Below are 14149 nucleotides of genomic sequence, written 5' to 3' on the forward strand. Positions count from 1 at the left end.
TTGAGTGCCTCTTCACACGCGGCAACTCAAAGCTATACCTTAGGTTAGAGTGGGGCCTAAACCTAGGGAAATGATTTAAAAAAACAATATTTAAAAAAAAAATATTTACTATAGGTATTTACTATACTAAGGCATCAATAATTAAAGAGACTAAAATAAAAAATAAAAATAAACAATTACCTGGAGGAGAGCCAAATAGCCGGAAATCGATTTCACATCAGTACATGTTGCAACCCCCAGTTGCCGATAGAGATATGCAAGTATAGCGGCACCCCAAGCATACTCTTTGATCTCCTTCCATACCCTAAAGCAACCTCAAATAAACAATTGGAATTGCATGTCCCGTCTTGTCGCAAAAGAGGGTACAACCAAAAAAATAAAAAAAGATATCCCTTTATTGCACATTGGATTTCTTCTCTACTCGACCCCTACCTAATAGTTCCACCCCTCCTTTTTCTTCTTGACCTTTGGTTTGCATTTCTCCACCAACTGTTTCCAAATAAACTCCGACCTCACACTCATAGACCTAAAATTCTCCAACTCTTCTTTCACCGCAACCAACGATATTCCAAGAACTTCATGGAGCAGTTGCTCCGCCTCCATTTTCTTCAAGTCATTATCGGTACTTCCATGAACACTTTTACCAATAATGGGCACACCCAGGATCTGTGACACATCATCCAAGGTGATGGTCAGCTCTCCAAATCGCATGTGGAAAGTATTAGTCTCTTGATGCCACCTCTCAACGAACGCTGAGATAAGCATGAAATCCAGAGGGTACTGGTCTACACCAATCACCAAGTCATACAAGCCTGTCTTTTTTAGCTCAGATCTAAAACTTTTGCATTCTTCCATGATGTTCCATTGATTCAACTTCTTATTGTGTTGAATACACTTCAGTGGACCACGCTCCTAAAACAATACAACGCACAAAATTAAATTGCACACGAAGTTAAGTAATCATAAATAAATGCTAAATAAATAAGTACATATATTCAAATTACATTCCCATTCCAAACATTGCGAGCCACGTGCACAAAATAGTTATACAGAAGGGACGAGTCCGTTGGGCCACCGCGATACTGGCATTGCCGGTACTCACCATCTCCACCATTCATGTCTCCCTCATCTTTGCCACCATCACCTCCAACTTTACCTTCATTGCCATCCTCACTAATATCTACATCTTCACTTTCATTGGCATTCTCTTCATACCTTTCTATAGTGGAATCAATTTTCATATTCCCCCTTTCTACATCCCCTGTCTCTTCCATAAGCTATACAATATAGAAAAATAACTTCAATTATAAAAAAAAAAAAACACACAACTCATCAAAACAATAATTACAAAATGAAAAACTGCAATTTAGAATTCAAACTCCACATACTATAAAAACCCGTGCAAATAAAAAATAAGAAAATAATGCATAAATCAAATTTTACATTAAGTTACATTTAGATTTCCTAATGGGGTTCAAACTGACTAATACCCTAAAATGTTAATGTATAATTCAATTTTGCCTCACAAGCACATAATCAATTTAACATTAAACCGAAATGTGTAAGGAATAAGAAATTTGTACCAATTATTTATGATGCGAAGAGAGAATGTTACAGAATGAGAGGGAGAGTAGTCACTGGTTATTTGGAATGAGAGTGTTGGTGAGAGAGTGTTTGAGTTTGCTGTACGAATTGAGGGTTTGATTTTTAGAGATGGAGAGTCGGCGGTTTTTTGGGTTGGGTTTGTTGATGGGGTGACTTGGGCTTGTGGGTTGGGCTAGGGTCTCCGATCTATTGTATAACTTTACAGTATGTAACTATTAGTAACATAATGCATAATATAGAGTCATTAAAGACATATGGATCTTGTATGTCGTTCATTGGGGGAAAATGTGACAAATATGCTGGAAGTGACAACATAAGTGATTTTAATCCAACCAGTTTTGGTGAGCCTATTGGAACGGACATCAATAGTATGTTACTATTAGTACCATAATGTATTATATATATCCATTAAACACATATTTTTCTTGTATATTTTTTGTGGCACTAAAATGTAACATATATATTGGAAGTGAGAACATAAGTCATTTTAATCGAACTAGGGATCAGTAGAAGAACCAAGGGAATTTGGATTCTAGACAGATTTTGGTGAGCTGCCACCTCATAAGTAGTTGAGTAGAACTAGTTCTTACACCCTCAATTTTTTAGATCTATAAGGGGACTTTAATTCTAGGCACCAATTTAAACAGAGTAAATACTTATTAGTATATTGCTAATAATTAAAATGATATGCATACACAAGCTGACAAGCGATTTCAATTCAAGTGGTAGTTTGACATTATAAATATACTAAAAGTAGAAAATGTATTATATAATAAAAAACAACATAAATGTGTGACTTCTTCGAGGGCTCCAATCCTATGACTCAAATTATAAAAAATATACAACTTGCATAACCTGTTATTGCATAACTTTACAGTATGTAACCATTAGTAACATAATAAATAATATAGAGTCATTAAAGACATCGATCTTATATGTAACTGGGGGCAAAATGTGCCAAATATGCTGGAAGTGACTCAAATTATAAAAAATATAGAACTTCCATAACTTGTTATTGCATAACTTTACAGTATGTAACTATTAGTAATATAATGCATAATATAGAGTCATTAAAAACATACCGATCTTGTATGTCGTTCATGAGGGGGAAATGTGCCAAATATGCTGGAAGTGACAACATAAATGATTTTAATCAAACCAGTTTTGGTGAGCCTATTGGAACGAACAACAACTGTTATAGTATGCTACTATTAGTATCATAATGTATTATATATATCCATTAAACACATATTTTTTTTGTATGTCGTTCGTGGCACTAAAATGTAACAGATATGTTGGAAGTGACAACATAAGTCATTTTAATCGAACCAAGGATCAATAGAAGAATCAAGGGAATATGGATTCTAGACAAATTTTGGTGAGCCTATTAGAACAAATCTAGCACCCACAACAACTCTTTCACTTTTGTTTTTGATGGTTGACAACAACTCTTAGAGGAATCAAAATATTCACACACATTGTGTTGTTAGTAATGGAGGATTAGTAATGAGAAATTGGTTATTACCTTGTTGTCAATATAGTGAGAAATAAGATTAGAGATAGTGATATGATTATATTCTCAATTAACCTCGTATTTTTTGTAAACATGTCTTACATTCATTAATGGAAACAAGCGCACTCTAGAAGACACAACAACGATAATTTACATCAAACTATGTTATCGATTGTAACATATAGTAGTTTATGTTACTTTTTTGTTGCATTAACTTGTTCACCTGGAATAGTAGTTTATGTTACTTTTTTGTTGCATTAACTTGTTCACTCGGTTTGTTCCGGTTCTACCCTCGCAAATGTGTGACTAGAAAACGCGTGCACCATGAGTTTCGGTACATCTCGCGCACCATAGATTTAGCGTTTTATTTTTGTTTTCTTTGCGTTTTATAACCAACAAGTTTTCCAGCGGCAATTTTTTTTTATTTGTTATTTGTGTAAGGAATTCATTTTCCGAGAAAATATTTTCTTAAGGAAACATGGGTAGTCAAATGTTGAAAGAAAATTAGCAATTGGTCCCACCCCCATCCACCAATGTAACTAATAGTGTTATAAGGGAGAGGGATAGAGCCACATTCTAGCCACATTGTACACGGATCTAAACAAAATCATGGATTTAAAAATTTAATTAGGGATTGAATTTTTATAGATATTATCTCTCCACCATCGAGAACATGCTTACAAAAATTTAGCTTATTAATCAAAGAAGTCTAACCTTAGAACATGCTCACAAAAGTTTTTGACCGTGAGATGAAAAGTTCAAAAATGAACACTAATTTTTACATAGTTAGACATATCCAAATATTATAATTTTTTGTAAGAATGATTTTCATGGTGGGGGAATCATCTCCACAAAAAATCAGGCCTTAATTCATTTATATGTCGAAAATGTGGCTATAATGTACACACAAAAATGCAGGTTTTGCATTTAATATCCCTCTACCTTCAACTGCCTACATAAAAACCCCATTTACACTGACAAAGTGATAAAAACTCCCTGTTTTTTAAAATGCAAAACCACAATAATAAACTGGCCAAAATACCCCTCCGCCTCCAAAAGATCCACGTTCTCTCCTTCTACATCCTCTTTCCGTCGAAAAAAAAAAAAAAACACACACACACACACACACAACCCAAAAACAATACAAAGATTAAATTTCTATCTTCAAAAAAAAAAATTGAAATGGAAAAAAAAAAATGATTGGAACATTAAAAAGAAAAAGTAAATATGATTGTAGATTTGTAGATCCAACACTTGTTACTCAAAAGAAACAAGATCCAACACTCGTTTGTGGCGCAATGGGAGAACGTATATCACACAAGATATGTCAAGCAATGATATCGCTGAATCAAAATTCTTTAGAACACAAACATCTCTGATATAAAATCAATATGTAAAAATTAAATTTTCATTGAAAATCAGTATGTAAAAATAATTTGCATAGAAAAATTACTATGTAAAACTAAATTTGCATACTTAAATTTCCACGTAAAAACAAATTTACATAGTCATGAGATATGAAGAGAAATCACTATATAAACATAAATTTGCATACTGAAATTTCCATGTAAAAACAAATTTACATAGTCATAGACTCACACCCGCACATAAATATCATTATGTAAAAATAAATTTGCATACTAAAACGATTATGTAAAAACAAATTTACATAGTCATGAGATATGCAGAGAAATCACTATGTAAACATACATTTGCATACTAAAAATATCCATCTAAAAACAAATTTATATAGTTACAGACTCACACCTGCACATAAAAATCATTATGTAAAAATAAATTTGCATACTAAAACGATTATGTAAAACCATATTTACATAGTCACCACGATCTCAATTGGGAAAATCAATATGTAAAAATAAATTTGCATACTTAAATTTCTATGCGAAAACAAATTTACATAGTCACAGGAACCCAATTTATTTAAATTAGGAAGAAGAAAGAAAAATCAATAAAACAAAAACAAAAATTCACAACAATCACTCGAAATGAGAAAGAGAGTGATTCTTCACAGTAGAATCGTGTTTTTTCATCATGAAACCATGTTTTTTCATTGTTAAATTTGATTTCTTACATTGTTGAAAATATTTCTTTTTCATCAAACCTAATTTCTTAATTGCCGAAACTTGTTATTATAATTTCAATATTGAATTGTGTGTTATTGAAGTTGATTTAGTGTTCTTTTTCATTGAAATGATTGAAGGAGATGAAAATTAATTGAAGGAGAGAAACTAAGGAATGAAAATGAGTTTTTTTTTTTTTTTTTTTTTTCTGCAAAAGGTAAAAGAGGAATAGAAAGAGATTAAGAGATAAGAAAGAGATTGTGATTTTTGTATAATCACAAAATAGGAAGCTTAAGCCACGAGGCATCAGAAATAGGGAGGTTTTATGGTACGGGGCGAAGGGGAGGGGTTTACATGAACCCGGATCTAAACTAGGGGGCTGAGCCCCATTTCTTGCACAAAAATGTGGCTCTATCCCTCCCCCTCTATAATATACTAGCAAAATGCACGTGCTCTGCACATGAACGATACACAAAACTTATTGAAGAGAATGTGAACATAGTTATCAAGAGGAGAGTTAAGCTGTTCTATATTTAACCATAGTGTCTTCTGCGAAATTTTCATAGTTCATGTCCTTTTGCACCTCAATGCCCAAAGTTTGTACAGTTGGAGTGGATTCAGATTCAATCCATATTTTAAGAGATCCTTGCTCCATTGCACTCTAAATACCCTGAAGGATCACTCATCATTCAGCCAAGTAACTTGTACTCTCTAGCAACCTGCAAGTAATGAAATGTTGTTTAAGTAACTTGTACCACGAATGAAATGTTGTTTATATTCAACATTCCACACTTTTATTGCGTTTATATACTATTTTCAATCGTTGGATTAATAGCTTTATATACTTCATTAAGCGTTCTTATTGCTATAAAAAGGTGATCCTTTAATGTGACGAACGCTTATATAATAAGCGTGGCTCAAAAACTATAAAACATTTATTGGTTTCCTATATGAAACATGGTAGGAAGATGATAGTATAAAACGACTATTTTTTTAAGTAGATCTGCCCCATACTTCGTACGGCACGTTTTGTTATGAGATGCTTATTATGTTGTTTGTGGTTCTTTGTGGCATTCATTTTGGTATACATACCCAAGTATTTTCAAATGTGTGACCTATGTCGGAATTTCTAGTAATTTTATTTTGAAGTAGTTGTTTATAGTAGGAAACAAAATGCAGTCAAAGAATCAACACGCCTAAAATACGTCAACCATTCGTGCGCAATTATTCCCGCGCACCTTGGTCGATGCATTTTCACAGTTCTCTGTTGGTCCATGGTGACTATAATTTGAAAGAATAGAATTTTAAATAATAGACATATAAGCATAATTAATAGCCTAATAATATTCAAAACAAAAAACATTTTATAATGATAATGACATATGCATAAATGATAGCCTACATACAACTTGGTATTCATGCATAAGTGTACATAGTTGGGTAGCAGCCACCCGTCCTTCAAACATCCTATACTTGGGAGACAATGTAAGAATTGCCTGAACATCGCATAAGGGAGCTCGGTAGTCCTCTAGTGCCAGATAGAAACAAAACCGGAGTTCCAAGCATTCCAATGCAAGCTTGAAACCAAGAACACGGTTTATTTCTGCCAGAGCAGCTTCAACACTTTGCTTCCTCATTAGGCATGCAGCCCGATACATGTACAGGTAGTTAAATATTGGATCCAATTTTGTTGCCTTGTCAAGATTATCACACTTCTTCTCGCCTTCACAGTATAGTGCTCTCTCCTGATACATCCATCCAAGAGGGTTAAAGGAGGAAATCACAGAGCTGAGCTTGTCGATTCAATAGCAGAAACTGAACATAAAATTCACATTGAGGAAAACACTATTTCTCCTTCCAATTAGATAGTAGAATTGAAAAAAGAGCATCATTTAGTCAACTGGGATCAGCCAGTGAATCAGTAACAGACCGTTATGACCAAATTGATTTACAGGACCCGCAATCCCACATGCGAAAAATAATGTTTAAATTCTGATTTCTAGCCATTAGCTGAGCGTTTTTTTTTTCTACACTTGGAAAAGTTAGGAACTACCATACCCCCTGCCCCTTCACATCCACACACACAAGTTTAGCACTATATATCAGTACGGGTTATGATTTTTCAGCCGAGTTACTACTTACTAAGTATTGGTACTGATCTATGCTTTCAATTGGAGTCTACAGGAACTGGGTGGCAGAAACTATGTTATTGAATCAGGGGTGTTCCCGCGTAACACAAATAATACAGATGTAAAGTTCATACGAAGCTGAAGTTTCCACACGTGGTTTCCAAATGATACAAGCTTCTGTTAAATGACAGTGGCAGACATAACCAATAAGTAAGGAATCTCAGGAAATCAAATAAGGAAGTTCACCTGTCTCCTTCACTATTCACGAGACGATAAGCATTTGTGTGTATGGAGGGAAGCCCCAAGAACCTACGCAATTCTATAGCAGCGTCAATTCTATAAGGTCCACTGCTTCTTCTCTTGAAGTAACAAAAGATGAAAGTGTCCTGTCACAGGCATCTTTGAGCCTTTAACAGCAAAATTTATTGGAAAATATCAATAATTCCAAAAAAAGATCAGGACAAATTTCATTTAGACTCTCAGTTTCACTAAAATCCCTGATTGCCCTCATACCCGATGGAGAAATGCCATTTTTGGAAATATCTGTCTTCTTGAAGTGATTCAGTAAAATCCCCATTAAGCAATGAATTAAATGCAGCTGACAGGGCGACAATCTTCTGTCGGTCACAGGTTATTCTCTCATCTTCAATTTGAAAGAAGATAGTTCGAGACACTCGCTTCTCATTTATCCCATATATTTCAGGGGAATTAAAATCCATACCAGTGGGAAGCTATGAGGCAATGCCTATTGGCCCAAACTCCTGAGCACATTTACCACAAGAAGCAAGCAACTCAGATATTAGCTCCTCACCTAGCTTCTCGTACTTTAACCACGCCCCAAAAACAATTTTCTCATGAATTGTGCTTGCTTTCTGCCAAGCTAGAAGGAGACTCCTCCGTAACAGTTTGACTTCTTCAAGCCCTCTAAAGACTTGGAACTGTAGCAAGTAAAGGTTCGACCTCTTGTGACGAGGGTAAGACTCAAGTTCTTCATGAATTTGAGCTAGAACTTCTACATAATCGACAGGATTATAAAATGGGAGAATAGGCGTTCGGGACCTTTGATGAGAGATTCTCTAAGAACATACAAATGAACTCAATATCATGAAAAGGAAACCAAGCTAAATAATAAAAAAAGTACTTACATCGAAGAAGGGGAAAATAGAGGGGATTTAGTAAGCTTTCCTCTCTCAACTTGAAGCCATGACTGTGGATTGAGTGCATGGAGTTGGGTTTCTTTACAAGCTTCTGGCAGAATTTTTTTTCTCATGGGGCATAACAGAAAGAATAAGTCTCTGATCTCCACAACTCCAAATGGGGTTCTCTCCAAAACTCAGAAAACAAACTTTGAAGAAAAACTACATTTAAATAAGGAATGGCTTCTGCACAGTCTGAAATCGAACATAGATTGATTTGAGCTAGTAGAGATGCACCCACCAGTATAGTAGAAATTTTACAGAGAAAAAGAACACATGTATCTAATGAAAGTATATTAATGGTTATCACATCTTCATGCACTGACTTCATTTCAGACTTATCTTACATAAGCATAATATGTATCTGTAGCATCTTGCACTCGATATCCTGGATGATTCAGATGCGACGAAGTGAAGCCAACCTCTTCTCAAGATCTTCAACATCAGTGGAATTAGACCTGCATATTGCACAAGTCAACAAAAAAAAAGGATATGATCATTACATAATAACATCATAAATAATAATAGATATATAACTTTAAGTCAACTAAAGCAGTGCATTTTCCATTTAGTAAGTCCCCAATTGATGCTAAATATATGGATTGTTGATGACGTCCCCTTGCTAGATTTAACCATGTTTTCATATTTATCAATATAAATAACACTCGACTGACCTTCACTTCTTTGACAGTTATCTTCGGCTCCTAAAGGTTGGATCTCATTCAAGAAGGTGGAAAATGTTGTCCCGGCAAGGTAAGTTTCATTGAACCCAACTTTGCTGTCCAAGCAAGCATGCCAGTCGGTTTTCATTTCACTTAACACAACTCGGTCATGGGGACTGCCAAGAGTCATAAGGGCCAAGAGAAGAGATTGCTTATGAACTAACCAAAAGTGGTTACTAAAAAACAATGCAACTATAAACAATTTTTTTTTACCTCTTAGGACCTGATACCCATGGCTGTAGCACAAGATTCAATTCTAGATAAGAGGAGTACACTCTCTCAATCTGAGGCTATGTACATGTTAGAAACCATACGTTAAGAACCTTCATCCATGATAATGCTAGGAAAACAAAAAAAAAAAAAAAATTGTAAGAAGACCAAGCAGTATAAAATAAGTGTACCTCGTTGTAATCCACAAACATTTTATTCGCCTGTAGATAGGCCTCTATCATAGAGACCTAAATTTTGAATGAAAAAAAAAGTTGGTCAATATGGGATAAAATCATAATACAAATCATCTAGCAGTAATAAAGGACTCACAGTATCATCACTTATTCTAGCCAACTTCAAGTATTGGAGAGTAACATGATCAACAGGGAAAAATCCCATAGTTGCTCCATACTCAGGAGACATATTTGCAATTGTAGCATGGTCAGCCAATGAAAGCTTACTCATGACTTCCTGAGTACAAATATACAGTTGTGTCCAATTATATAAATTAGACAAAATATAGTACCAGACATCAAAAAGAATCAGCATGGACAAAAGCACGCACTTAAATAGGACTAAAGCATAAATTGAACGTAAACACGTAGCTTACCATAGAACTCCACAAATTTTGCAAAGGTGAATATCAAATTATAGCTAAACAGAACTGAGCAGTGCATGATCACAACTCACCTCAACATGAGGCAACAGATCAGATTTGAGATATACACCTACTGATGAACAATATATGTACATGAGATCGTACGGAATCAGTTATTAGTGCATATACTTAAGACTTCTTTGGTTGACAATTAGAGATTAAGTAGATCAAATGCTGTCCAATCACAAAGGTGAGAAGGCTATTGGGATTTAGGATCTTACTGTTCAAGTTTTGGTAGCGCAGCCAGTATTGGTTCTACTTCCTCTGCCTCTCGTCCTAAATTCCAAAAGTTATTAATTGAAAATGGGAAAGAAATGAATTCTTATTGGAATGTAGTAAATGCCTCCTTGAAAGCCATGGAAATGAGTATATTATGTGGAGTTCTATGGAAATGAGCCAATATTATGTGGAGTTCCATGGAAATGAGCCAATATTTACGTTTTACATTTTATATATTTGGGTAAACTCGCACCCAAAAAAAAACAATATTTATCTTGCAGTAGTATCTGGACAGAAATGAAAAGCAATCAGACTGTACAATGAGAGAAAATGAAGAAACGATACCCGGAAATTAGATGTTCTGAAGTTTTATGCAAGCATGTTAAAAATTAGAAGTATTTAGTTTGAATAAAAACTAAACTAAACTTAACAAAGAAAAAAAAATAATAATCATATAAGAATCAAATTATGTCATACCTTGATAATGGCTACAATTTTTTCAGACGTGTAGCTTTGTCTAGTAGAACTTGACAACTAAAACAAAATATATGTGTACTCTGTCATCTCCTAGAGTGCATAAGGAATGGTAACCTTTCCCAATGTAATGGTCAGATAAAATTGGAAAAGGTTTAGTATGGGAAATTAATTGGGTTGGGCCTATTTTTCTATTGGAATAGTAATTAAAAAAACTGTGGTAGCAAGTTAGACCAAATCTATTTAGTTCATAATATACTTGATATAATTTGCACAAACATGATCTGATAGGAAAATAACTCCTTATATCGTAAGGGTAAAGGGCTCTACAAAGAATACCATGTATCCTAGTACTTAATGTTATTATTCTAGGTACTGAATCAAATCAATCGGTCAAATCTATCAAATATTTGCTTGATGGTCAACTGCATATGATTTTAGTACAATCAAATTATTGAAAAAGGGGAAAATATAAGTTTTGTTTTACCTTTCCTCTGCCTTCCTTTTGCCCATAGCACTGGAATTATTCGGATTGACAGTTTCACACAAAGTGATCAACTCACATGTTCTTTACCGAAACAAAAAATCAACTCACCTGTTGAGTCTCCTACTTTTACATTGGTTTCAACTTTCAAGTGTGCTAATTGTGGGCCAGAATCCTCTCCAACATATAAGCAAATGTTGTACAAATGTAAGTTCACGATTCATAATCTGCTTTTACCAGGAAGCCCAACTTGTTGAGGCCTTAAGGGACAGAAACAGTGGGAAACACTCAGACAGCGAGAGTGCAGCAAATGCTGGTCACCCAGAGTGCACTCGAGTAAATGAGTCACACTAATGTTGTTCATTGCTTAGAAAACCTTGGGCATTTCAGATATTTGAAGGATATTTGTGCTAGCACTCAAATTAACTCTTCTGATGGCCCTTAATCAAGTTTTGTTAATTGTGGGTTTATAACCTAAAATTCATTTGATTTACCTCTTGCAATATCTAAACATTATCAATCGTATATGCATCATAAAAACTTAAAGGACAATGCAAATGAAAAAAAGAAAAGGGTCAATCCATACATACTGCACATTTGCTCTACTCATTATAGAAAGCATTAATACATACATACTGCACATTTTCAATAACACTTTCCTATCCTAAGTGCATGTACAAATAGAAAGCAGCATCTCTCACCTAGTTGAGGGTGGGCAAATTTAACCAAGAACAAATATCTCTGAGCCAGATTAAGCCTCTCGATAGTCCTGTACCTCCAACAGGACCAAAGCCGATGGATACCTGCAATAGGACCAAATCCGATGGAAGGTATAAACCACCAGAAATAATAAAATAGAAATTGACTTTGAAATTTGTTAGACAGAGAGATTTGGGGAAAAAAAAAGAATACCCGATTTCAAATTATGTAACTTGTAAAGCCAGAACATACATGATTTTCAAATTGTGTTCAATAAGCAATAACCATACTTCCTTTTCCACAATGTTTGTGTCTGTTATCTTGTTTTCTAAAGCCTCAATGCCTAATTTCTTATATTTCATTATATGGATAGTGGAACTTGTCAAATTAATTTCTCAGTCAGAACATTTGCATTCAATGGATTACTCTATAAACGTTTTTTAAAAGATACATACACTCTCATTGTGGGTGGGAAGTTAATAAAAATCGATGAGCAAAAGCATTCCAGCCATTAAGAAAAAAGGCATTTAATTGGAGTGGTACGTACACTTTAATTTGGTGATTGCGCTTAGTTGAATTTCCTGGAAAAACATTACTGAAAGATTATGTACTAACCTCATGGGCACTGCTGGATGAATCGCGTCTAACGGGCCTTGCCTACTTTGCTTCGAAATATATCTTGCTCTTAATATATCTTGCTCTTATATCTTGCTGGATGAATCGCGTCTAACCTCATGGTTACAACTTGCTCTTAATATATCTTCTTCTGTTATTCTCCTAATGGGAAATGTTCCTTTAGGATATAATTCACCATAAAAGGACATAATTCACCATAAAGTGACGATAACTGCAAACCTTGACATTCGTCGCGTTGTAGGCATTTGGTATTTCCGGTGGTCTACAAAGCAAAGATAAGGAAAAACTTTATGTTCTCAAAAGTATGTTCTCTAACCGGAATTGGAAGCATAAAGCAAAAACCAGTACTGGAAAGAGTTCATGAAGAAAAGAGGGGAAGTTGAAAGAACTCATATTAATGGTAGTTAAGTGGGTATTAATGGTAATTGAAGTCGGTATTAATGGTAGTTAAGTGGCAAAAACCGCGTACATGTCAATATAGAGGCGTGGATTTGGTTTTTGCCCTGAATTTACATAAAACACCTTTGTCTGTGTGTTGTAATTGAAGGGTATAAACGGTGGTTAAATTTAAAGCCCTAAACATGGTGATTGACTGATTGGTGAGCATGCACCTAGAAGTCTTTACTTCTATACTTTAGTAGTTCTTTAAAGTAAGATCAAATCTCGGCCCAGATAGCATCTTTGCAATTTTCCGTTTCTTTTTCTCAGTGTGATGGCGGTGCACTTAAGGTGGTAGTTGAAACCCAAAGTTACGGCCTTTCGAGTTTTTCCGAGTCCGCTCTTCGATAACCGAAGTTTCTCTTTTTTCCGACCGATTCCAACCGCTTTTTTTTTTCGTTATAGTCATCAACAATATATCAATACCTCCTTTTGGATAGTAGATTCAGTTCTAGAATCATCGAAAAGTTAGATCCGAACCCAAAAAACGGATTTTTCCGCTCTCGCGGCTTTGGTTCGCGAAGTCCGTTTTTGGGAGGTGATTAAAAGGAGATTCAAACTCTCTTCAATATCCGCACGCCATTATCGATATCGCATCAACACAGGGAACAAATTTTACGTGTTTTTGGTTTGATTATAGATTGACTCTCTTGAGTTTTAATTCTTCCGATAGTCCAAGGGGTTTGTGTTATTGGGTTTTGGGTTTTGTTTTGGCTCTAACCGTTTGAATTTTGGAGGAGCCATGGCGGTTTAGTAGTTTCTCACTTGTGGGCTGGATACGGTGAGACTGTGACAATCGTAATTGTTGAAGTTGTTTCAAGAGTAGCGATCCTCATCAATGTCAAATCTTATGGCTATGAACCGTAGAGGAATCGAGCCGCATCGACCGTTAAGATTATAGAAGACTTGGTCCGTGATCATGATCCGGATATCATTTGTTTTTCGAAAACAAAAGCAAGTTGCAAGAGAATGGAAGGAGTTCGAAAACGCGTTTAAAGTACGATTGGAAATTGTATTGTTCCAAAATCGGAGGGCGAAAAGGAGGTCTCCGCAAATTACGGAAGGAAGATTTCTCAGTTGATATC

General features: G+C 35.0%; 1 protein-coding gene and 1 pseudogene across 5 annotated transcripts; both read right to left on the reverse strand.

Annotated features, from left to right (window-relative positions):
* Positions 1-6569: 6569 nt before the first annotated feature.
* On the reverse strand, positions 6570-8598 carry LOC147496503 (ETO1-like protein 1 pseudogene; annotated as a pseudogene). Its single transcript, XR_015196743.1, has 3 exons — positions 8524-8598; positions 7575-8404; positions 6570-6944 (listed from the first exon to the last, which is right to left on the reverse strand). The product of XR_015196743.1 is annotated as an ETO1-like protein 1 pseudogene (transcript).
* A 73-nt stretch (positions 8599-8671) lies between these two features.
* LOC147496504 (aconitate hydratase-like) lies at positions 8672-13007 on the reverse strand. Of its 4 annotated transcripts, XM_086559501.1 has the most exons (7): positions 12606-13007; positions 11993-12094; positions 9787-9927; positions 9648-9704; positions 9460-9536; positions 9199-9362; positions 8672-8982 (listed from the first exon to the last, which is right to left on the reverse strand). In XM_086559501.1, exons 3-7 carry the CDS (start codon positions 9919-9921, stop codon positions 8852-8854), a joined length of 564 nt encoding a protein of 187 aa, XP_086415627.1. In that variant the 5' UTR covers positions 9922-9927; positions 11993-12094; positions 12606-13007; the 3' UTR covers positions 8672-8851. The 4 variants fall into 4 exon arrangements, with proteins under 4 accessions (XP_086415627.1, XP_086415625.1, XP_086415626.1 ...); XM_086559499.1 differs by lacking the exons at positions 11993-12094; positions 12606-13007 and adding an exon at positions 10147-10329 and having other exon boundaries at positions 9460-9530; XM_086559500.1 differs by lacking the exons at positions 11993-12094; positions 12606-13007 and adding an exon at positions 10147-10329 and having other exon boundaries at positions 9205-9362.
* Between the last annotated feature and the right edge of the window lie 1142 nt (positions 13008-14149).

Source organism: Coptis chinensis, chromosome 5 (genome assembly GCF_015680905.1).
Source record: "Coptis chinensis isolate HL-2020 chromosome 5, ASM1568090v1, whole genome shotgun sequence".
In the NCBI taxonomy this organism is placed as follows: domain Eukaryota; kingdom Viridiplantae; phylum Streptophyta; class Magnoliopsida; order Ranunculales; family Ranunculaceae; genus Coptis; species Coptis chinensis.